At 40.2% G+C, this 24,097-nt stretch overlaps 3 protein-coding genes across 10 annotated transcripts in view; 2 read left to right on the top strand and 1 right to left on the bottom strand.

Moving 5' to 3' along the window:
- Window positions 1–21,161, top strand: part of LOC105692600 (obscurin) — a 40,902-nt gene extending 19,741 nt beyond the window's left edge. For 3 of the 8 annotated variants that reach the window (XM_020856203.2, XM_020856197.2, XM_020856206.2), the window contains 27 exons: window positions 572–664; window positions 2,754–2,918; window positions 2,999–3,136; window positions 3,215–3,731; window positions 4,130–4,384; window positions 4,760–4,795; window positions 5,816–6,064; window positions 6,149–6,290; window positions 6,370–8,252; window positions 8,842–8,991; window positions 9,303–9,407; window positions 9,831–11,084; window positions 11,964–12,366; window positions 12,491–12,674; window positions 12,769–13,069; window positions 13,161–13,739; window positions 13,848–14,272; window positions 14,334–15,097; window positions 15,178–15,479; window positions 15,548–16,467; window positions 16,545–16,984; window positions 17,106–17,244; window positions 17,312–17,781; window positions 18,207–18,440; window positions 18,534–18,678; window positions 18,766–20,417; window positions 20,483–21,161. In XM_020856203.2, coding sequence (XP_020711862.2) covers window positions 572–664; window positions 2,754–2,918; window positions 2,999–3,136; window positions 3,215–3,731; window positions 4,130–4,384; window positions 4,760–4,795; window positions 5,816–6,064; window positions 6,149–6,290; window positions 6,370–8,252; window positions 8,842–8,991; window positions 9,303–9,407; window positions 9,831–11,084; window positions 11,964–12,366; window positions 12,491–12,674; window positions 12,769–13,069; window positions 13,161–13,739; window positions 13,848–14,272; window positions 14,334–15,097; window positions 15,178–15,479; window positions 15,548–16,467; window positions 16,545–16,984; window positions 17,106–17,244; window positions 17,312–17,781; window positions 18,207–18,440; window positions 18,534–18,678; window positions 18,766–20,417; window positions 20,483–20,723 — 12,186 coding nt within the window. In that variant the 3' untranslated portion in view covers window positions 20,724–21,161. The remainder of the gene's footprint in view (window positions 1–571; window positions 665–2,753; window positions 2,919–2,998; window positions 3,137–3,214; window positions 3,732–4,129; window positions 4,385–4,759; window positions 4,796–5,815; window positions 6,065–6,148; window positions 6,291–6,369; window positions 8,253–8,841; window positions 8,992–9,302; window positions 9,408–9,830; window positions 11,085–11,963; window positions 12,367–12,490; window positions 12,675–12,768; window positions 13,070–13,160; window positions 13,740–13,847; window positions 14,273–14,333; window positions 15,098–15,177; window positions 15,480–15,547; window positions 16,468–16,544; window positions 16,985–17,105; window positions 17,245–17,311; window positions 17,782–18,206; window positions 18,441–18,533; window positions 18,679–18,765; window positions 20,418–20,482) is intronic. The other 5 variants (XM_012411893.3, XM_020856199.2, XM_048653886.1 and 2 more) reach the window with 5 other exon arrangements.
- A 137-nt stretch (window positions 21,162–21,298) lies between these two features.
- On the bottom strand, window positions 21,299–22,832 carry LOC105692618 (NEDD8-conjugating enzyme UBE2F-like). Its single transcript, XM_048653913.1, has 4 exons — window positions 22,458–22,832; window positions 22,153–22,314; window positions 21,908–22,069; window positions 21,299–21,775 (listed from the first exon to the last, which is right to left on the bottom strand). Exons 1-4 carry the CDS (start codon window positions 22,563–22,565, stop codon window positions 21,659–21,661), a joined length of 549 nt encoding a protein of 182 aa, XP_048509870.1. The 5' UTR covers window positions 22,566–22,832; the 3' UTR covers window positions 21,299–21,658.
- A 36-nt stretch (window positions 22,833–22,868) lies between these two features.
- On the top strand, window positions 22,869–24,023 carry LOC105692619 (vacuolar protein-sorting-associated protein 25). Its single transcript, XM_012411939.2, has 4 exons — window positions 22,869–23,062; window positions 23,296–23,441; window positions 23,554–23,772; window positions 23,862–24,023. The coding sequence occupies exons 1-4, from the start codon at window positions 23,013–23,015 to the stop codon at window positions 23,972–23,974; spliced, it is 528 nt and encodes a 175-aa protein (XP_012267362.1). The 5' UTR covers window positions 22,869–23,012; the 3' UTR covers window positions 23,975–24,023.
- Window positions 24,024–24,097: the final 74 nt, after the last annotated feature.

Genomic DNA, 24,097 nt, shown 5'->3' with positions numbered 1-24,097 from the left:
TCCTACACTTCAAAGTCCTTTCACCTGACCAACGAATCAAACATCAAGATTAAAGCATCGCTTTCATCCAACAATTTATTTGATGACAAGAGCATCTCAGCACTATGCATAAAATAAATTCAAATCGGTATAAATACAGTGTCACAACAAAATCCAGTGGGGGATCCTGAAATCTACGTTTCGCGTATTACGTCATTTTGTTAAATTGGAGTTTGTTCCTTCTTTGAATTTAGGCAGGACGAGACAAACCATAGGTTGTCTTTTGAAGGACAAAATTTACGGGCAAATCTAGGGCTGAATATGACCGCCAATTTATTTCATCTTATTGTTAGCCAGATGTCAAAGCAAAGTGAGACGAGTGCGAACGATTGTTAGAACAATTTTTGTATAGTCAACAAGCTTGCATCGGGCCAACTAGACTTTATCGATCAGTGAATGCAGGACACGCGAATCGTCGATCGCTTCTTTATATTTTTCACTGCGCAGCGAACTTCGCGGACAAATTTCTTTCGGTTTTTTCGCCCTCGTATTTATAGAGTCTATTTGAAAATTCTTTTCACTTTCTGTCCAGGAGCTGAGCCAGACTCTCGGAGACGACAAGAGCGTTTCGGAGCATTTGAAGCTCCCCATACAACGCATAAACGACTACCAGCTCCTTCTTAAGGTAAGATCTCAGATCGATCGTGAAAATTAGACAATTACATACTTCCAAGCTTCAAAACGTCACGCAGTGTAATTCATTGTACCCGCTATACCGAGTAGTGTAATTAACTTTAACAGTTGTCGGTACATTTATCGAGTTTATTCAACACACTCTCAAATCCCTACAGTGAATTTATATTTGGGGACTCGCCGAGTTTCTTGCCTCTAACCTGATGAACAAGATCTGGCAAAATGCCCTACCCGGTACACAGGCCACGCCTCGGCGAATCTGGTCCCCACCGTAGAAAATTGATCGATTTCATTTAATTACTCGTAACGCAAAACACATTTTGAAATTCGGATTTTCTCGCTTGGAGATCATCCAAAATCATCCAATGCAGTAACCGACACCCTCGCGTCCTTTCCGCGACTGTGGCGATTATCGGATACGAAATTTCAAAGAACCGTCAGGATCTCGAAAGCTCGGTTCGAACGGCTGAAAGAAGAAAACAATAATCATGTAAAATTGGCGGTGACGTCGGGGCCGTCACAATTTTTTATTCGCAGAAAATTCCAGATAAATTTTATGTAAGTTCGACAAAAATACACTCGAACAGCTGAGGCGATCTTTTCGGCAAAATCCTGCAGTTTTGGTAGACGTAATACACCGACCAGTGTAGCAAAATTTGTCGGTGGATCCGGCTAGCCTGATCTTTGTGATAATTATTTATGGAATCTGTAAACAATGGGCTGTCCGCCTACTCTTAATTTTTTGCGCATGAAGAAATTGCTCGCGAACGAAGCAACGTCGGTAATTCGGTACAAGTGGATCATTTTGGCAATCTCATAATGTAATAGGATGCAGCGGGCCAGATTAACAGCGAATGTATAACGAAGAGATACTAAATTCTTTCGAAAGAGTAGCATCGGACGTGCCTGACCTATATATCCGCCTCAGATTTTAGTGTGACGAGTAAAAATAGCTGCACGTTGCGAGAATACGTTGCCTTGAAAGTATAATATCTACACATCATCTACGCGTGTAATATAATTCATTTGTATCTGTATTCGAATTGCGCTGTGATCGCTAATTTTTCATACGGATATGTATGTCATCCCAGCGCGAACCGGCGAATAGCGCAAAATGACCGAATTTTCTCTTCCCTCGTACGAATCGGTCCTGCACACGTAGGTACGGGCGGAACATATGCTGCAAATAACGAAAGGTCGAGCTGTCGTCCTATAGCTACGCATACATTAATGACAGATATAGGACTTTTGGAATGGCGGTGGGCGACAATAAAGTGATATTAATAACCACGCATCATCTCGGGATTCGAAAAAAGATTAAACGTCGAATTTTTCCAAACTCTACGCAATGAAACGATCCAGCTGCATCCGATCACGTTCGTCCATATATGGTTGAATACTCTTCTGAAAAAATGAACTTTCAGCTGCAATACTGACACCTCTTCTGCATTATCTGCAAATTTTTTGTAGCTGAGAATTTCCAAAAACCATTCTAGTATATTTCCCTAAAAATTCGTTATCAAATACGTTGCGTGTGGGGCGACCATGCGTATAATGTTACGTGTAGGACGACGATTTGGGAGTGACACAAAGTTCGGGGCACAGGTAATAAGACTGTGACATGAATGTTTACGCTAGCGACGTGCAAACGCGGGGGTGTCACGGGGGAGTAAAAGAGGTATACACGAAGGAGAGAGGAGTGGGCGCCGGACAGATTTAGCGCGCTAAAAACAGGTCATCTTCGTGGTCATCTCCGCGCACCGTCTGTCCTCCTTGTCTCTCGCTTTTCAGAGACGTTGGAGAAAAACCGAGAAATTACGCGATTCCCATTTCAATATATATGCGCATACTCTTATTTCATGCAGATGGGAGTCGAGCAAGGAACGGTTTAATAAAGAGCATTCTATCTCAAGGGCGGAATCGTGACATGTGTGTGCGCTCATTTTGAGATCATCATCGACTTTTGCACCGAGCCGTTGAAAGTTATATAATTATCCATGTCGTCGGGTGATAGGTTTTTTTTTTTTTTTTTTTCTTTGTTGGTGCGAGGGTGAATTTTTGATTGTCGAAAAATCTTGAAGGAGCTGGTGAAGTATTCGACCCGGCTAGGCGAAAACTGCGACGACCTCCAGAAAGCTCTGGAGTTGATGCTAGGCATCCCGCACAGAGCAACCGATAATACTTTCATCAGTAACATCGAAGGATACAAAGGAAATATCCACAAGCTCGGAAGACTGTTGACTCACGTAAGCGGAGTATTAGTTTTTCCATCTTCCGTCCATACTGGACTTTTGGATTCTAATTCGGCTTGAATTCACCTTTCTAGGAGTGGTTCAGTGTCGTCGACAAAGATAACAAGAGCAAAGAGCGATATTTATTCCTGTTCAAAGCGCGGATACTCGTTTGCAAGGTCAGACGCATTTCGGAAGACAGATCCGTCTTTGTCTTGAAGGATATTATTCGAGTACGTATCCTCTGGTACCCCCTCTCCAGTTTTGTGATCCTGGAAATTTTCCTGCAAATCGTTACGGTTGATTTTCAGCTGCCGGAAGTAGAAGTGAAGGATCATCCCGAGGATCAACGTAGCTTCGAGTTGCATCACACAACTCCAAGTACACCGGGTTATCCCGTTACTTTGATCGCTCACAAAGACCTGGTCAAACAATATTGGTTGAAGGAAATACGCGAGTACGCGAGTGATGTTGTCGCATTAGCGGAACACGCCGCTGACGATCTACAGCTCACCGAAGTCCCGGAGGATTCGAAAGGCCAAATCGGAGCTGAACCAGTTCGAGTCGAACCCCCTAAATACGAACCACCAAAACCCACGGCGGGAACACCCGCAAAGGTAGAAACTCCGAAACCAGAATTATCGAAACAGGAATCGGTGGTCAAGTTGAAAACAGAGGAAGCTCAAGCGACAGAAAAAAGAAAGGAGGTGATCGGAGCCCCGGAGGAATCGGGTGTTAAAAAAGCTAAAATCGAAGAGGAAGGCGACAACATGTCGGGGCAATATTCGTCCAGCCGGTACAGCTCCGCCTCATCCAGAGTGATAGAGGGTAATCGTGAAACTTCCTATTCGCATGATAAATCCATGTACTATATCTTTACACAGTAGCAGCCTTCGAAGTTCACATCAATCTAGCGCTGTTCATATTTTAATTATCGTGAATGCGCAGGTAGTCTGCATCGCTGCAGCTTTTATCGTATTAACATAGTAGAATGAGTAACTGTAGCAAGATTGAATTTCACGTAAATTAAATTCAGCACCTCGTCGGTACCGAGCCTCTCCAACTCCGGCGCCAATTTGATTTACACGAATTTCGCGATGGTCTAGAAAAATTTCGGAACGCGAAGACAGCTGAGTAATCGATGGGAGCTCGGTATCCACGGGTGGCTGATTTTCTCAGATGCTTAACGGCGTAGCTTAACGCTTCATTTCGGCTAACTGCTGTAGAGTACTCGTCCGTGTCAAGCAGTCGCAATGGCGTATCATCGTACGCGGAGTCATCAGTTTCGGCAACTGCGTCGAGAACATCGTCATCTGCTCTTGGGTCGGAACTGGTTTCCGAAACGACGAGTTCGTACAGTACGGCGATCGGGGGTTCCGGTGGTAGCGGTGATGCGAGAACGACGCAACTCGCCCTTACGACGAAGGCCGACGCCGGAAAACCGGTCTTTTCCAAGCCCGTCGAAGGATGTAATATCGAACGTAAGTGTCTCAACCTCCGTTCCCCCGATTACGAAGGGCGCGTAGAATCTGATTTTCAATTGCCCCAATTTTCTGCATTTGATCATGTCCGATTTACATCGAAACTATACTCGGTGCATGGACGTCGTCGAGGTTCCAGGTGTAATTAATTTAATTATACAATTTTCTAATTGCACGCAGTTATACGTACGATGAATGTAAACTGCATGTAAAGTATTACCGTTATTATATTTACAGAAATGTACACACTCATGATATACGAAAACTTGTACAAATATCTTTCGTGCGATACTTACACTATTTGCCAAATAATCTCCAGCAGAAAATTATGAACACAGGAATTACAATCGACATAATATATTTTTACTGTTCTAGCAATACGAGCCAAACAGGCATTGATACACGCAATAGGTAAAGTCCCCGTAGCCTGAGATTATCCGTAATGAATTTTTCTTCGCACTTTTTCTCTGTATACTATTTTACTTACGGCCTCGTAAATTATATACATTTTTTTTTTTTTTAATAATTTTTCGCACCCCTCATAATAGCCTCTTCTATAGAAGCTTCTAGATATTCGCTTATAGCAGTGATTCTAGACTACTCATTATTTCTATGCTTTCGAATGCTAATTCTAATTAGATGTTGTAATTCATCAGTCATCTTCACACACCACATACACATTCATCGCAAACATAAACACATTATTTTTGAATTTTTAACACGATTTCGAATTGGCAAACTTACTCACTAAAATTGGAATTTTTGATTTTTTTTTTTTTTTCAAATTTTTATTTTCAACACCAGATAAAGACACCACCATTTTTTTTCACCTCGAAAATCTACGGTATCGATTTCGAGGTGTTGCAGGAGATATTAGACAAAATTCCATACACGAATCAGCGAACAATTACGCACAACTTGAACATGAGAACTACATGGTATTCCTACAGGTATTTCAAAATATACCTCACCATCAAATCTATGACTTAAACGAAAAAGTGTGAATCTATGACATATAGCACACGATCAACGGATTCTCGAACCACCATATATAGCAGAAAATATTTTATCCTCTGCAAATATAGAAGAATCCATTTTCAATTTAATATTCATACGTAACACAAATATACATGAATCATAAAGCTTCCAACCAAATAGCGTTAACAAAAAATTTGAACACTAAATAAAGTAATCGGAGAGGTAAGTTCTTCAAATGAAATCAAAGTTACAAATTCTTGTGCTACGTGTCCACTCGCTGTTGTAGAGTGCAGTAGAGTTCCGTGGAATAATATAGATAAATTTTTGTGGGAGATTAAAGTTTCAAAAAGAATTGAATGGTGGACATATGGATTCCCATTCTGTGATGTCAAAGATACACTAGATTTTCGAATTTTTTCAAGGCATTAAGAAATTTATTTTATCGATATTCAGCTGGAGAAAGTGCTTCGTTCGAATGCACGTTGAACGAAAGCGATGTACCGCCAAAAATGCTATGGCTCAAGGACAACAAACCACTCGATGACAAACTTGCGGATAGAGTGAAGATAAGGACGATCAACAACCGAACTTTCAAACTGGAGATCCAAAATGCATTGGAATCCGATTCAGGAATTTACACCGCCAGGGCAGTCAACGGTGATGGTACAGCCAGTTGTACCGCACAGCTCATCGTTCAAGAACGTAAGCAAATATTTTCGATCAATTAAGCGAAAAATTATGACGAAAGTCGTAATCTATAGAATTTGATCATCCGTGAATCCACAGTGACTGCTGAGGAAAGAAAAGCTAGGGCGGAAGCGAACGCTCCGATTTTCTTGGTCCGCCTTAAGGACACAGAGCTTTTAGAAAATACGTATTTGCGCTTCATGATCAAGGTCAAGGGAGATCCGAATCCCGATCTCAAGTTGTGAGTAATTGATTTGAACGGATTTTACAGCGAAAAATATTCACGCGATTTCTGAATTCACATTTTCTATTTTCGCTAGTTACAAGGACGACGTCCTTATCGATTCGAAGAACGAACGCATTCAGATAGTGACTGAAAAAGCCGACAAGGGTTTCTACGAGCTCGTTATCGCAACGGTTCAACCGGAAGACGCCGGTAAATATTCTTGCAAAGCAAGAAACCGTTTCGGCGAAGCTGAATGCGAAGCTACAGTTACCGTTACCGATGAAAAAAGTATATTCGCCGGACTACCCGAAGGATTATTGGAGCCTGGCGTGGAACCACATTTCCAATGGCTCAGAGACGGCCGACCATTCGACCCTGAAGAGAGGTTCAAGGTATTGTTCAAGGACAGCGAAGACACTCTCGCGCTTGTTTTCCAACACGTGAAGCCAGAGGATGCAGGGCTATACACCTGCGTTGCTCAAACTAGCACCGGTAACATCAGTTGCAGTGCTGAATTGACGGTTCAAGGGGCTGTGAACCAGCTGGCGAAAGAACCGGCAAAACCCAAATTGGAATCAGAATTCAAACAATCTGAAGTTAACGCAGGTGGTTCAGCCATGCTTGATTTACAAGTCAAAGGATTCCCCAAGCCTGACATTAAGTGGTCGAAGGACGGCGAAGAGATTCTGGCGGGTGGAAGAATCAAATATCTCTGGGAAGATGAAGAATCTTTATCCCTTGTCATTAAGCAGGTCACGGCCAAGGATGCTGGCACATACACCATCAAAGCGAAGAACGAATTGGGCGAGGACAGCACGCAGATTGAATTAATCGTTAAATCTGCTCCTAAGATAACTAAAAAGATGACGGATACCAGTGCTATAACGCAAGAGACGATCAAAATGACCGTTGAGATTCAGGGATCACCCGTTCCACAAGTTACCTGGTACAAGGACGGGCAGCTCATCACCGAGTCGGAACGTATCAAAATTACGAAAGAGGATAATGAAAGGTACACCTTGACGATCAAGAATGCTCGACTCGATGATACCGGATCTTACTCGATCGTGGCAAAGAACGAAATCAGCCAGACGTCAGAATTTTGGAACCTTACCGTCCGATCGCCTCCCAAAATAAAGAAGAGGCTCGGAGAACCTAAAGTTATCGATGAAGGTGACAGCTTGACGTTACTGATCGAAGTCGATGCCGATCCAGAGCCGACCGTGAAATGGTTGAAAAATGGAGAGGTCATTGTTGAAACCGAACGAATGAAAATTGTTCAAGATGGCGATAAATACATGCTCAAGATCACAGGAGCCGTTAGCACGGACACTTCATCGTACAAAGCGGAAGTCACCAACAAGCATGGCACTACCGTGGACGAAACTAAAGTGCAGGTTCGCAGTGCACCCAAATTCAAGGCCAAACTGAAGGACGTTACCGCCAACGAAGGTGACTTGAACATAGAATTCGAAGTCACGGTTGAAGGGTTCCCCAAACCAAGTATACAGTGGTTCTTCGGAGGTGTCGAGATAACGGAATCGCGAAAGGAATACACTCGTACCGAACAAGGAGAAAATTACAAGTTAATTATGAAGGAAGTGAAGACTGAAATGTCTGGAAAATACACCTGCAGAGTTAAGAACGAATTCGGACAAGCTGAGAGTACCTCTTCGCTGACCGTTAATACCAAACCGAAGATCATTAAGAAACTCACTGACCAGAGAATCACCGAGGGAGAAACGCTGCAGCTCAAATTTGAAGTCTCTGGTGTACCAGAGCCCGAAGTGAAATGGTTCAAGGATGGACAGGACGTCTCCGCGGACGCAAGAATTAAAATTACAAGGGACAGTAAACGGAAGGAGAGTTACGACCTCACGTTGAATCTGGTCAAGGGATCTGATGGCGGATTGTACGAAGTCAGAGCAGAAAACCATATGGGTGTTGTAAGCAGCAAGAGCAAGGTCGTCGTACAAAGTAAGTATTTAATTTTTTTGAAATCCTCGATAATAAATTTAGGGTGTAAGTTACCGTGAATACATGAACTATTCACAGCCAAATAGCCCTATTAGCGTACAACTTTTTTGAGAAGTTCAACGTCATTCCACCATTTTTTGCCAGCCCTAAGTAAGTACGGAAGTAACGGATGATAATTTTTTTTTTTTTTCCGCTTCACAACTTCGTAGATGTGGATATTGAAAGATTTTATGGACAGTCGCTTCAAAGAGAAAGTAGGAATTTTTATGAACTGCTTGATTTGCCCTTAATTTACCAAATATAGCTTCGATACCCAATACTTGAAGCTCCGTCACAAATGCCTATCGTTTTCTTAATTCAACCCACAATTACCTCATATTTTATGTTGTCCCTCAATTTATTATACGTTGTTTTATACCATTGGCCAATTATGTTTTTACCCTTTAATTTCACCTCATTTACTCTTTCCAACTGTTATTTTATGTTATAATTTTACATACCCGTTTCATATTCTATCGTCCCCCATTTACATTAATAAGTATATACAGGCAGTGCGAAATAGCCAACTAGAACAATTATACTTTCGTAGCAAAGTCAGAAGAAATTACAGGAGAAAAGCAAACCCTCAAGATGGATATCGAAACCGTCGAAGTAGACGAGGAAGCGATAGCCCCGAAAAAAGTGACCGAAGAAGATCAAGAACCAACGAAACAGCAAGGAACCGAATCTCAATCTGAAGGTAAACTATTGAAAGCTCATCCGATGACCATCAAACTCGGAACTGCATGTATTCGATTGACATTGGCAAATTCACGCGCGATGATGAAAATTGTAAATATTTTATACGCAGCATGTTACTAAACATAAAAAAAATACCAACACCCATAAACAAACAAATGTGTTTAAACAAAAAAAATTATAAACCATCATTCGATCGTATGTTAAAATGATTCTATAATTGAACTTTTAACAGGGAATTAAAATATGAATGGCTAATAGAGTGTACGATAGCTGTAGAGATAGTTTTTAGAGAATGTGTAATAAATTTAGGTCGCGTTACCCTGGAGAAACAGAGCATCCAAGTTATCCGAGGGGAGGGAGATACGATTACCATATCTGTTGCCTCCACCACCACTCACGAAGCGTTGCTCACAGGTAATATTGTCTGATTAAAGACACACGATCAACATCGAACAATTATACAGAAATAATTAGCCAAATGTGAATCGATTTCGTAACTGATTAACAGCAACGTTTTGATTATATATGGGTCGTATCGAACCGTAGAATGTTCGTCAGATCTTTTTTTTCTTTTATAATGAATCAGTTGCGAAATCTTTTTATCACTTCGCAAATCCATACACATACAAAATATATATACACTGCACAAGCTATGACATTCAAGCAAAGAATAACAAAACCTCAACTGATCTAAGTGATGTGGTGTCGCTTGATTACTTCATCTCGTTATCATCCACTTGTTGCGTAGCTAAATTTTGTAGATATCTGGATATGTGTATTAATTAGTAATAGTTGAGGGTGGTATTGACCGCGAAGTGACAGGCAGACCCTTCACAGGTCCCGATGAGATGCATTCCATTAGCAAGATGACGACCACTAAAGTCGAATGTCAAGAAATAGGCTCTGAGGGACCCCAGGTGGAAGAAATTGCTTCGTACAGCTATGTAATCCATGAGGAAAGCAACCAAAAGCCTCTCAATGGAGTTTTGATAGAAGAATTTTCTGAGGGTGAAGAAAACAAAACTAAACTCCTTGTTAACAGAGGAGTTTCGATAGTTTCTGTTTCGGATGACGAGTCGACTCTGAAAGCTATATCTCGTGATGTTAGTACAGACGATATTCATAATGCGGATTTATGGGAGGCTCAAAAATTGATAAACGGATCGTACGAAGAATTTTCCAGCCCTAAGAATGCTGAGGAGATGAATTTCAATTATCAGAAACCACTAACTGGGATGAGATTAACTTCAACTATAATTGAAGAATGTTCTATTGAAGAATCTTTATCAGAGAAACCGACTGAAACTGAATTATCACAACCGGAAACTCCGGTTGCTGAGCACACTAAGCTCAGCAGGCAAACTTCAAAGTTGGAAACAACAGATGTGGAGAAATTTGAAATAGTTGAAACTGATTCACCTCAGTCACAAATTCCAGTTGCCGAAGAAGGTAAGCTTAGCCGGCAGAGTTCGAAATTAGAAAAACTGGAGACTGAAAAATCTGCGATAGTTGAATCCGAATCACCCCAGCCAGAAACTCCAGTTGTTGAGAAAAGTAAGCTCAGGCGACAAAGTTCCAAGTTGGAAATACTGGAAACTGGAAAATCTGCAATAGTTGAAACTGAATCCCAAAAACCGGAAACTCCACTTGTTGAAGAAAGTAAGCTCAGTAGGCAGGCTTCAAAATTGGAAGAACTGAAAATAGAGAGTTCCGAAAAGACTGAGACTGATTTACCAAAGCCCGAAACTCCCATCACTGAAAAAAGTAAGCTTACGAGACAGAGTTCCAAGCTGGAAAAAGTAGATACAGGCAAACGCACAGAAACGGTTGAAACTGATTTGCCACAGCCAGAAACTCCAGTTAGTGAAAAGAGTAAATTGAGTCGACAGAGTTCAAAGTTGGAAAAATTAGATGTCGGTGAACCAGAAAAAGTGGAGAACAAGGAATTTTCGCGAGAAAACTCACAGAAAGGCATCAGAGACGACGACGAAGAAAAAGATGAAGCAGTGGAGGCACTTCTACGACGTGTAAAAGAGCAACGCAGTGTTCTTGGGGATATCCTGGATAAAGTGGGGGAGAGGGAAAATTCAGGTAAGGCTGCACATGCACGTGATAAGGACCTCTCAAGAGGTTGGTAAAATACACATCATATCTCTCTTCTTTCATCTTCAATCATCGTGTGTCCAAAGTTTGTAACATCAGCTACTCTATTGTCATTAAACGAAACGGCCAATTGTGATATTTTGATTACCATTGTTAATCCACCTTGTGACTTTTTGTATGGTGATAAAATGACTTTACCATTAGTTTTAGTTTCCATTTATTATTATTATTTCATTTTTGTAACAGAATGGTATTCAGTGCGGTATTTTACGTTCGTATCCGTATCGATCATTTGTGTTATAATTTTTCAACTCGTCGTATGTATTTGTCAGACGATATTGTCAATGTGGTCTGTGAACAACATCTGTGTAAGCCTGTTGTTTTGTACTGTAATTGTCTGGTCACTCATGCATCATTGATTATTGTGTTCAAAATATTATTATCGAATATGTATTCGGTAGGTTGTTAATAAAATATATGTAAATTTGTCCCTCTAACGCTTTACGCATGATTTCACAAAGCGCATGGCTTTAATTACACATCAAGTTAGTCTTACTGGCTGGAGGAATTCTTCGCCATCGATGAAGCTAAAGAATCAGGTACGCAACATTTCAATTGATACAAAATGCCAAATCTACACAATGGCAGGAGTGTAATGTATAATAATTGAGAATTTATATGACGAGTTCTTGTGTCGTGTAATATGAAAGAAAATTCAAACTTCGGTAAACATCTAGAATTTTTTGTTGTCGTAGAATATTTTACATTCTGGATACTCGATTGTCTTATTTCTATTTCCAGAGATATTTCATTTTCCCAAAAAATGGTTCTTTCATATTTAATTTCATGATCTAACCCTTTCGCTAGCTTCTCCCGAGATCGTGAGTTCAAATCTTGAAGCCCGCAAGATCTATGAAACTCAAAGTACAACCTTCGAGGTCAAAGCAGCTGGTATTCCCAAGCCGGAAGCTAAGTGGTTCAAGGATGGCAAGGCACTGAAAGTTACCGATCGCCTGAAATTCTCTAATGTCGGAGACTCGTTTAAACTGATATTGGTGAATGCGCAAGTTGAAGATGGTGGTATTTACAAATGTAATTTAATCAACAAATTCGGAGAGAAGGCTATAGAAGGAGCATTAATTGTCGCACCTGTTTCCGAATACCGGAAACCCAGGTTTGTCGAACCACTGAAGGATATAAGTACAGCTCTCGAAAAACCGGTAGAGCTGAAAGCGATCCTCTTAGCCGATCCCATCCCCGACGTATCTTGGTAAGTAGTAGAAAATTTATCATCTCTGGAATCCCAAAAAAAAAATTGTAAAATACTTTACTAGAATACTCGCTAATCAAGTTACCATCGATCATGAGGTTGAACGGAGATTAACATTTTAAAGGTCGCATGGTGATGAAGAAATATCACCGAAGAATGAAAATGTTACTCTGAAATTAGAGAGCAAAAAGGTCGAAGACGGCTTAAATGAATGCGCAGTCACACTGAGCATTCCCAATTGTAGTAACAAAGATATTGGCGAATATACTCTCAGAGTTAGAAATAAATGGGGTAAAGATGAATCTAGCGTAAGTTTAGTTATATTCTCTCAATCTACTCGAAAATGAGAACATTGATCTCTCAGAGTTCAGTTTCATTTAACAACTTTTTCATCGATCTTAGGCGCGTTTGGACATCTTACTCAGACCTGAGATAGAAGAATTTAAGGATCTAGATGCAGCACCCGATGAATTGACACAATGGGAAGTCATTGTGAAGGGAAATCCTAAGCCAATTATTATGTGGGAAAAAGATGGTAGCGTTTTGCAATATGACGATCGCATAAAGATCGTAGAAGATGTAAAGAACAGAAAATGCAAACTCATCATCAATCATCTGAATTTGAGCGATGCGGGTACTTACAAGATCACCGCAAAGAACTCAGAAGGTGAAGCTACCGCACAAGCCAAGCTGACAACCCATAGTGAGTGTCGTCGCATACGAAATAACGCGATTCCTAATTATTCCAAATACCGAGCAACGTAGCGAAATTGAATTCCATCCATTTTTTTCAGCCGAGGCCCCTACTTTCGTCAATAAATTATCAGATGGATCGTTCAAGGACCAAGAATCTGTTGAGCTTAAAGTTCGAGCAACCGGACTTCCAAAGCCCTCAATCAAATGGATGAAGGAAAAAATTCAGCTCAAAACTGACGAACGTTACACTATCACTACCAGCGTAGAAGGACAAGTAGTCAGCACTCTTTTCATCAAAAATTTCTCAGCCGATGATCGCGCTTTGATAACTTGCGTAGCGGCTAATATTGCTGGGACAGACGAAACAACGTGCAGATTATCGATGACTAGAATCGCACCAGAATTCGGTCGTTCGCTACCGAGATCAGCAGAAGTTGATGAAGGAGAACCACTTGAATTAAAAGCTAAACTGGAGGGCAGTCCGATTCCTTCTGCCAAATGGTTTAAGAACGGTGAGCCTATTAATCCTGACGGCCATATCAAGACGGAAGCTCTTCCCGATGGTACCGTCAAGCTTACAATCGAAAAAGTAACACCAGAAGATTGCGGTGCCTACAAATTAGTTGCTACTAACCCGAACGGAGAAATTTCTTCGTTGTGCGCTGTAGCTGTTAAACGTGAGTATTTTGTAGTGAAATTATACATGGTTGACACGCAAATGATCTACTTATCAAAATATTATTTTAATTCCTAAGACCACCCCTTTGATAATCTAATTTTTGTAGCTGAACCAAGGAAACCAAGCTTCATTAAGGGTCTCGAAGACGCTAAAGCAATCGTGGGCCAGCCATTGAAATTGGAGGCCCAAGTAGTGGCATTCCCAACTCCTCAAGTACAATGGTACAAGGACGGTATTCCAGTGAGACCGACAAAAGAAATAAACTTCGAGAACGATCCCAAAGGTTTGATCGGACTGATGATCGAAAAAGTAAGACCGGAAGATGCAGGTACCTGGAGTCTCGTGGTCAGAAATAAACTTGGAGAAATCACCGGTAGCTCCAAGGTTGATGTAGAGGAAAAAGAGAAAAAACCTGCCTTCTTAGCAACCTTACATCCCCTGACAGTTGTCGAAGGCTTCCCTGCAAAGTTCGAAGTGAAAACTGTCGGAAAACCACCGGCAGAGCTGCAATGGTTCCACAACGGCAATGAGGTTTGTAGTTATAGAAAATTAGTTTTCATCCGAGAATTCGCTCATAAGTATTGTTTTTTAGTTGGTACCGGATGGCAAGCATATAAAAATCATAGAATCGCCAGATGGAACGCATGCACTCGTTATTGATAAAGCGCGACCACAAGATACAGGCGATTATGAGGTAGTAGCTACCAATAGTCAAGGTTCAGCTGCATCCAAAGCAACGCTAAATGTTGCCAGAAAGGGTACAAGTGGTCATCCGGAAGAAAGGCCCACATTCTTATGTCCATTGCGAGATATTTCTGTCGAGGAAGGACAGCCCTTGTCGCTCAGTGCACCATTCGTAGGGAATCCAATTCCAGATGTCCAATGGACTAAAGATGGAAAACCTGTTCAAATGGACGATAGGGTGTTGTCTACTTGTGATGGAAAGAAAGTTGGCCTACAAATAAATCCAGCAACTCCGAAAGATGCTGGTGTTTACGGTTGTCGTTTGGTCAGTCCTCTTGGCGAGGACGCAACAAGTAGCAATGTTAATGTCCGAAAAGTATACCAGGAACCGACTTTCACGTACAAGTTCTCGGATCTGCAACAACTGCCGACATATGACGCGAAGTTTCCTGCTCGCGTTGACGGTATACCTCGGCCGGATATACATTGGTACTTCAACGATACTCCAATATTACGGGATTCGGATAAGTACAAAATGAAAAGAGACGGAGATGCATGCTGTTTGTACGTGAGAGACTGTACGCCCGCTGAAGCTGGACGATACAAGTGCAAGGCCGTTAACAAGGCAGGAGAAGCTGAATGTATGGCAAATTTAGAAATTGTAGACAAGATGTGAGTATTACTTGATATGATGAAGGATTTACAAATGATTCAGATAACAACAATTCATTATTTTTGCGCGAAACTTTTAGCGAAAAGCAGCAGAAGATGGAACCCCCATCTTTCCTGAAGAAAATTGGTGATATTGAAGTATTTAGAGCAATGACTGCTAAATTCACAGCCTGTGTCACTGGATGTCCCGAGCCTCATTACGAATGGTTCCATAATGACTACAAATTATGGCCTTCTGATCGCATTCGCATGGACAAAGAGGGTAGCGGTCTTCTTCGATTGAGTGTTTCAGGGATCTGTGAAAGCGATGTTGGAACATACCGCTTGAGGATATTCAACCCTCATGGGGAAGATTCATGCACCGCAGAAATGACTTATGACTGTGAGTGACTTTATTGATTACTGAGAGTGTGCTGATTAATGAATTATCATACTTCTTTATTTCCACAGCACTTGAACCTCGCAACAAGAAACGTTTAGCCGATCAATATTCAGATTACGACAAACATCAAAAATCAGGAGCGCCATTACCTCTGGCAGATAGACCGATTATCAGTCGCATGATGGATAGACATCTGACACTTTCTTGGAAACCATCAATTCCAATCGGACCCAGGATACCTGTTACCTATTTGGTCGAGATGAGCGAATTGCCTGATGGAGATTGGTTTAGCGCTCGCACTGGAGTCCGAAGTTGCGTGTGCGATATTCGTAATCTAGAACCGTTCCGCGATTACAGGTTCAGAATTAGAGTTGAAAATAAATATGGAATCAGTGATCCTTCTCCGTATGCTCAAACCCACAGAGCAAAGTTAGAACCAGACCCACCCAAGTTTTTCCCATACTTGTCACCAGGTATAGACTTCCGTCCTGAAACCAGCCCCTATTTCCCGAAAGACTTTGATATAGAAAAACCACCTCACGACGGCTACGCTCAAGCACCGAAATTCTTGAGACAAGAATGGGATACTCAGTATGGTGTTAAGAATCATAATTCAAATCTGTTCTGGTTCGTGTATGGGTATCCAAAGCCGACCATGCAATATTACTTCAATGATGAGTTGATCGAATCTGGTGGACGTTATGACCATAGTTATACTCGAAATGGACAAGCCACGTTGTTCATAAATAAAATGCTAGAGAGAGATGTAGGAATGTATGAAGCGGTAGCAACTAATGAACACGGGGAAGCGAGACAACGCGTTCGACTAGAAATAGCTGAATACCCCACATTTATTCAGCGACCTGATGAAACGATAATCATGATGAGGAAATCAGGAAGACTCGAAGCACGTGTTATCGGCGTCCCATATCCTGAACTCAAATGGTACAAGGATTGGAAACCTCTCACATCATCTTCTAGAATCAAGGTCTGTTGCACAGCGCAAATGAAAATTCCCATGATCGACGAGTACGCAATAATTATCACATATCGATTTACTTGCAGATTCAATTTGTAGAACCAGATACTTCGGTTCTTATCATCAATGATGCCATCAGCAAAGACGAAGGTCTTTATTCACTCAGTGCGCGAAATGTCGCGGGATCAGTTTCAAGTTCGGCTATGATTCATATAGAAGAAAATGAGCACGAGTACGGTTACAGAACGTATACCAAGAGTAAAGAAATCAAGGCAAATCCTAAACCATTTGGACATTTCTATGACTTGGGCGATGAACTGGGACGAGGAACGCAGGGTGTAACATATCATGCTGTAGAAAGATTAACAGGACGTAACTATGCCGCTAAAGTAATGCACGGTTGTGGAGAGTTACGGCCATTCATGTACAATGAAATGGAGATCATGACCAGACTCAATCATCGCAAACTCCTACGCTTACATGACGCTTACGAAACCGATCGATCATTGTCACTTGTTATGGAATTGTATCCTTTGTGAAATTAACGTAATCGTTACAGATCACAACTGCAGTGAAATCGATGATTATCTAATAGCGTTTACTGTAAAGTTAAATGGAATGTGTAATGTCCTTAACAAATTATTTAGAGCATCCGGAGGAGAACTGGTAGATAATTTGATTCGTCAGCCTTATTATACGGAGGGAGATATTGCTGGTTATATCAGACAGATATTATGGGGTCTGGAATACATGCATAGCCATAACTACGCTCATCTCGGTTTAACTGTAAGTCTATTAGAGTGACAGTCAAAAAATTATTGATTTCGTTTGTACAAAAACATCGTTCTTGCAGCTTGGAGATCTCCTCATTTCTCACCCAGGGGGAGATGATTTGAAATTCGGGGACTTTGGACTATCGAGAAAAATCATTTATGGAAAACTAATGACTTTGGCATACGGAATGCCCGAGTATGTTGCACCAGAGGTTGCTAATGGTGAAGGTGTAAGCTATGGTGCTGATATGTGGTCCCTTGGTATCATCACATACATTTTGTTGTCCGGAATTTCTCCATTCCGGGGTATCAATGACAGGGAAACTCTGACTAAAATCAAAGAAGGCAGATGGGAATTCGATGATCGCTGGTCGTATATATCAGAAGAAGGAAGAGACTTCATTAGGAAACTTCTTGTCTATCAAATTGATGGAAGAATGGATGTAACGGCAGCATTGCGTCATCCATGGCTTAATTTGGCCGATAAAATGCCCGCAGACCCGTACAGAATATCTTCGGAGAACTTGCGGAACTATTACGATCTTTACAGGTAAGTGAACTTAAATAATAGACATCTAATTAAGATTCATCCATGCTCTCATCAGTTCAGATTTAGAGAGTGCTCAATTCGCGAGATGAATGATAGGTGAAACGATAGATGAATGTCAAGGAAAAAATAAAGTAAACCATGTCAGTGGCAAAACAAAAATAGATGCTATTAAAAATACCGATTGAATAATGTTTTCGAAAGCTATGGCAAACATTACCAGTCACAGCAGACTGACTAATGTTAATGTGATCGCAGTTGTCATAACTTGAGAATCGATCTCTCATATCATGATAACAAGCATTTCCACATTACTATTAGGGATAGCATTGATAGGATTATTTTACACCTTTTTCAAGTAAGGAAGGATATTTAAATTGGCAATGGATGTTAAATAAATTGTGCAATACTGTGATTGTTCCGTTCAGAGATTGGTGCAGCAATGCGTCTTGCCGCACATGGTATCGCAGAAGAAGGTTGAGCGGAGCATTCGAGCATCCGTCGAAGATGGTTTATCCACCTGGACAGAAATACACCCCTGAATCTACTCCCGAGAGAACGGTCCCTGCCAGAAACAAACTACCTCCTAGAACATGGGAAAATCAAGTTCCATCAAGAGAGCCTATTGATACCGAGATTGGAGTTATCAAAAGTGAAAGCCAGTAAGTTCGAAATTGAAAGAAGAGCGGCAATTTTCAGAAGATTTTCGAATTTCATGATATTTTTGTATGCACTGATCGTCTGTACTTTTTTAGCTATCAATATGGACCAGATACATATCTACTACAGCTACGAGACACTGATTTCCCTGTGCGTTTGCGTGAATATATGAAAGTTGCCACGAACCGGAGCCCAGGGTATTCCCGCAGTCTTATGGAAGACAACACTTATGATTGGAGGGTAAGAAATAATAAAATCGAGTGAATGATGCTACATTTTCAGAGCCATTCCTAACATCAGGAAAAAAAATAATGAATTCGTTTATAGACACCTATTATTCGGGAACGCCGTCGTTTTACTGATGTAATGGATGAAGAGATTGATGACGAGCGTAAAGCAAGAATTAACAAATATGGATCTGCAGATACCTACACCCTCAGACGACTACGCCATGAGCTGGGTACCCGTCTAGACACTTATGCAGAAGCTGAGGCTTTAATGGAGACTAAAAAGGATGGACATACTCCTTTCTTGCGCGAAAAACCACAACTTTTACCAATCCAGAATGACAAACCCGCACAGCTTGTGTGCTTGGCTGTTGGAAATCCCAAACCCTCCGTGCAATGGTTCAAAAATGACCTAGTAATTCAAGAAGGAAGTCGGGTAAAAGTTGAAGAAGATAGCGATGGTAGATCAATTCTGAAGTTTAATCCGGCAAGAGACTTTGATGTAGGCATATACAAGGTTGTAGCTAGAAACAAGGTAGGACAAACAGTAGCTAGAACCAGGGTACTCCTAGCAACTGTTCCTTCGCCACCCGATTCACCGCGAGCGACAGAAGTCTCGGACACTGAAGTTTTGCTGAAGTGGAAACAGCCCAAGGATGATGGCAATTCTGCCATACTATGCTACAACTTGCAATACAAGCCAGAAACTGGGATGGATTGGGTTGATGTTGCCAGTAACATCGACCATGAGTTTTATCTCGTTAAGGATCTCAAGCCCGAAACTAGTTACTATTTCAGACTTGCGGCTAGAAATCAAATTGGTTGGAGTGAAAAAGGTATTCCAACTGAGCTGGTAAAAACGAAAGAATACGGCTGCCCCAAGGTGCAAGTAACACGCGCTATGAAACATCTCCAGCAGCTGACTGAATCTGGGCAGGAAATCATTCTGGAGGAGAACAAAGTGCACATTGATTACAACGTGGAGGACAATCCAGTCGAATGGTCTCAAGATGTTAAACTTACCGATGAGTATAGCTTTATTTCAGAATTGTGTCGCGGACAATTCTCCGTTGTTGTGAAAGGGGTGGAAAAATCTTCAGACAGAGTTGTTGTAGCAAAGATTTTGGAAATCAAGGATGATACTGAGGAGCAAGTCGAAAATGAATACGAAACATTACGTTCCCTTAGACACGAAAGAATAGCGGTTCTGGAAGCAGCTTACAGAAACCCCAGGTCACCAGTTGCTGTTTTAATCCTAGAAAAACTTCAGGGGGCTGATGTTCTAAGATATTTATCAAGCCGTCATGAATACACTGAAAACTGTGTAGCAACAATTGTAACACAAATTTTAGATGCGCTGCAATATCTCCACTGGAGAGGATTGTGTCACCTAGACATTCAGCCTGACAATGTTGTGATGGCTTCAGTTCGCTCAATACAGGTGAAACTTGTTGACCTGGGATCAGCTCGTACTGTAACGAAATTAGGTACCTTAGTTCCTCAGTCGGGACACCCAGAATACAGAGCACCAGAACTTATGAATGAAGAACCAGCTTATCCACAGACCGACATATGGATGGTCGGCGTGCTCACTTATGTTCTCTTATCCGGAATTTCACCATATAAAGGAAAAGACACTGATGAAACTCGCCAGAATATCAGTTATGTTAGGTACCGATTCGAACATCTCTACAAAGAATTGAGCCAAGAAGCTACTAGATTCCTTATGCTTCTGTTCAAGCGAACTCCAAGGTCAGTTTCTTTAAAGCGTTTATTTGAATAGTATGTACTAATTTTTTTTTTTCTATACATTGCAGTAAAAGACCAACTGCTGAAGAATGTCATGAACACAGATGGCTGCTGCCAACAGAATTTATGATTAAAAAACGAGAAAGGGCAGTATTTCTTGGTAATCGGCTAAAGCAATATAATGAAGAATATCACCAGGAAAAGCTGAAATTAGCTTCAAAGAGTGATAACTTAACATCAGCGTTCGGTTCAACGCGTCAACTTATCAGATCAAACAGCATACAAGAAGAATTGACAACCAACTTCTGAAATGTGGATTAAGTTGCGATTTTCCAATCACGTATTTATTTATTTTACTGTTTATAATTTATTCGAGTCTAGTCACTCCCGTAAAATGAAGATCTGGGAGCCTATTTGAAAAGATCAATCTGAAGTTGTGATTTTCCTTGTTTTTTTGTTATTATTTATTTGTTATAACTTGTAATTATCATTATTATGTAATCTTTCGTTTTATCCATAGGTTCCAGCAGCACAGAAATTTTGATTTTTGACTGGAACACTCCGATCGATATGTGTGGAGTATTAGTATTGACAATTAAAAAGAAGCGAATGAATGAATATTAACTTTGATGAAACACACTCCAAATATATTTAGATCAAATATCAATAATTGGAATTAGCCAAAAGCGGCGTCTGTAATCGAGAAATATTATAAACCATAATGCGCTAATAAAAATTTAAAACAAGTCTAATTATTGATAATTATCATGGTGGATAACAGTATGGTGGTCAGCCACAAAATTATGACGGTGTCCAAAGGGTCAAATCATAGTTTGCCAAGCTGATAAAACAAGGTACAAAGTTGTAAATAACAGTGCGCAGTATTTTGTATTATTAAATATTTATTTACAGTTATTATCTCCCACATTACATTGCTCATCTTTCAATCGCATATTCAGTTTTATTGTACATTAGTTCTATATATCTTCATTTTTGTCATGATCAAGGAAATGGTTCAAAATCTTCAAATGATTGAAAAAAATCTATTACTGTGAACGATTTTTGCTGAGAATGAAACAACAAAGCATCTAAACAGATGGTACTGTATAAAGTTGTTGCAGTTTCTATAATGAAAATGATGTATCAAAGATAGAGTCCAATTTCATATACGGACGAGTATAGACCACAAAAACAAATCAACTAAATTATAATCAATCTGGAATTGAAGATTACTAGAACTCACATCATCTTTTGGCATATTGTGTCACATATTCTTTTACTTTATGTCTGAAAGATTCCTTGTCAACTGAGAATAATTCAGCAGCTTCTTGATTCAAAGGATCTTCAAAATTTAACAAGTCCTGTGAAGAACAAATATGCTAAACTTTGGTCCATATTAATTTTCAATGACTATAACATCATCTATCCCCTAGCGTTACTATCAAGTAAATAATACCCAGTTAAACTTTCAATGATACGTTGATATAACTCACCGTAAATAGAGAATTAAGCCCCCAGACAACATCTTTCAGTTTACGGGTAGGTGCCCAACCTAATCCATCGATACTATTTTGTCTCAAGAGTGATAAACATACGTCGCCATCTTCACTAATATTTGGATGCCATAACTTTGTTTGACACTTTACTTTTGGTGGCTGAAACATTTATTAAATCAATCATAGAAACTTTATTGGAATTTCTTACTGAATGCTAAGGTTCTCAATAAACTGTTACTTACAGCCATGTTATAATCTTCAGTTACATAGATACCAAAATGAAAGCGCCCTCCGACCCAGTAGCCTTCCTCAGGAAGAATTATCAGTGTGAATTCATGCAACCGGTTTGGATCGTCGAATGCTAATTCACATGTATTAGGTAGCGTCTGTTCCATTTCCTGCACCTACAAAAACAAAGGAAACAATTATATAAGTGTGTTTATTCTTCTTTACAATAATACAGGTTTTGCACGTTAGTTCATAGTAAATCCAGGAATTCTTCATCATTGCATCCAGTAAGTCAAAATATAGTTGGTGGGTCCTTTACCTCTCTAACTAGCAGCTTGTCTCTGATTGAAACACGTTTACTGGTATCTCTAGATTTCGAATTTGCGATGTCCCCATCTTTTTTCAACTTTCCTCTAAGGGTGATCATATTTTATCAAAATGCCCTTCTTCATGAAGGAGGGTCTGTGAACTTGTCAAATCTAGTCAAATTTTAGGTTAAGATGTGTTGATGGTTAACCTGCCGACTATTTGATACGTGCCCTGAGAAGTTTTGTTGAAGTACAGACTTGTATCCAACAGATGATTTCAAGGAAATATTTGTTAGAACGAAGTGAAGATCTGAAAGTGTGAACTTTAACCACATAAGCAGCAAACAACCATTCGCATGTTAATCATTCATCATCTCCTGTTGGAGCTTGGATGCAGATGCAGCTAAATGATGGAGCCACTTGTAGTCTACGAGCAATTCTACGAGCCAGGTACTAGCTGCTTTTGACAGCCTTGGCAGCAGACAAAACTGAAAACCAGCCGAAAACTGACAAGAGTGTAATCTTTGTATTTACCACTGCTAAAATTCCTTGGAATTGTGAATATAATGGCAGAAATTGAATGGCCGTGGCAATACAGTTTTCCTCCATTTTTCACGTTAGTATAATTACCTAAATATATCTCAGTTCTTAACAATAATAAAATAAGCTCCAGTCACCTGAACTTTATTTATCTGTTTTGTGTAAGATAATATTATTCAGTTCATGTTGCGCACAGCTCTCAACCAAATCTCCAGAGATTTTATCAGGTGTAAATGCACATTAATTTCTAATTCCACAGGTACTTTATTCATTAACAAGTTTAGTATTATTCTTTCAAAATCCTTACAGGCTCCAACCTCATGCCGAAACCAAGGAAAAACAGTTGGGAGCCTGGAAAAGTTTAATATTAGATTACTACCGCTCTACTAAACAGGGTGTGCTTGATGTTAGGGAGGTGCATTCTAGCCCACTGTTTAATAACACCTCGATCAACAGTATCCTTGATTAAATTATTTGTGATTTTGTAGTGAGATAAAGTATTGTGTACAATAAGATATTTAAATTTTAAGCTTCACATTGAGCATTTTTCTTAATAAAATTTCAAAGGAAAGCTACCATCTGAAGTAATCTTAATAATTTTGGAGGAATTAGCTAGATCAGGAAATGCTTCACCTCTCGACAAATCTAAACAGAGATGGCTAGTCTATTGGCATACACTTGAGGAATGGGGTGAAATAATCTACAATTGGGCTCAAGAAAATGGTTTCACAGGATCAGTGTGCACGTTTTTTGAATTGACTCAAGGAGAAAATACAGTAGATCAGGGTTCGTATGAAAAAGAGCTTTTTTACTGCAATCTCAACGAAACTCTGTGATCACTTTTTTCTTTTAAAAGTGGATATTTTTGTTTTTAGAATTCTATGGACTGGATACTGAGGTCCTAATTAGGAGCCTGAGGACGCTAGAAGCTTCGAAAAAAGCTGAATTAATTATGTTTGATGATAATCAAGGAGTGAAATTCTTTTAATTGTACTAATATAAAGATTTACGTATGAAATATATTATTTTTGAAGGTACTGCCGCGCTGGACATATTTCCATCACTTCTATGATGGATTTTGTGCTGAATTCGTTGGTTTCTACAACACGAA

The sequence above is a fragment of the Athalia rosae genome, chromosome 4, assembly GCF_917208135.1.
Source record: "Athalia rosae chromosome 4, iyAthRosa1.1, whole genome shotgun sequence".
Lineage (NCBI taxonomy): Eukaryota > Metazoa > Arthropoda > Insecta > Hymenoptera > Athaliidae > Athalia > Athalia rosae.
This window is presented reverse-complemented; position numbering and strand designations above follow the sequence as displayed.

Coding starts and splice junctions, on each gene's coding strand:
- LOC105692618 (XM_048653913.1), bottom strand. CDS start 22,565: ATGATCACCCTTAGAGGAAAGTTGAAAAAAGATGGGGACATCGCAAAT. Junction 22,315..22,457: donor ACAAGCTGCTAGTTAGAGAG/GTAAAGGACCCA, acceptor TTGTTTTTGTAG/GTGCAGGAAATGGAACAGAC. Junction 22,070..22,152: donor CTGAAGATTATAACATGGCT/GTAAGTAACAGT, acceptor TAAATGTTTCAG/CCACCAAAAGTAAAGTGTCA.
- LOC105692619 (XM_012411939.2), top strand. CDS start 23,013: ATGGCAGAAATTGAATGGCCGTGGCAATACAGTTTTCCTCCATTTTTC. Junction 23,442..23,553: donor TAATAACACCTCGATCAACA/GTATCCTTGATT, acceptor AAAATTTCAAAG/GAAAGCTACCATCTGAAGTA. Junction 23,773..23,861: donor AGAAAATACAGTAGATCAGG/GTTCGTATGAAA, acceptor TTTTGTTTTTAG/AATTCTATGGACTGGATACT.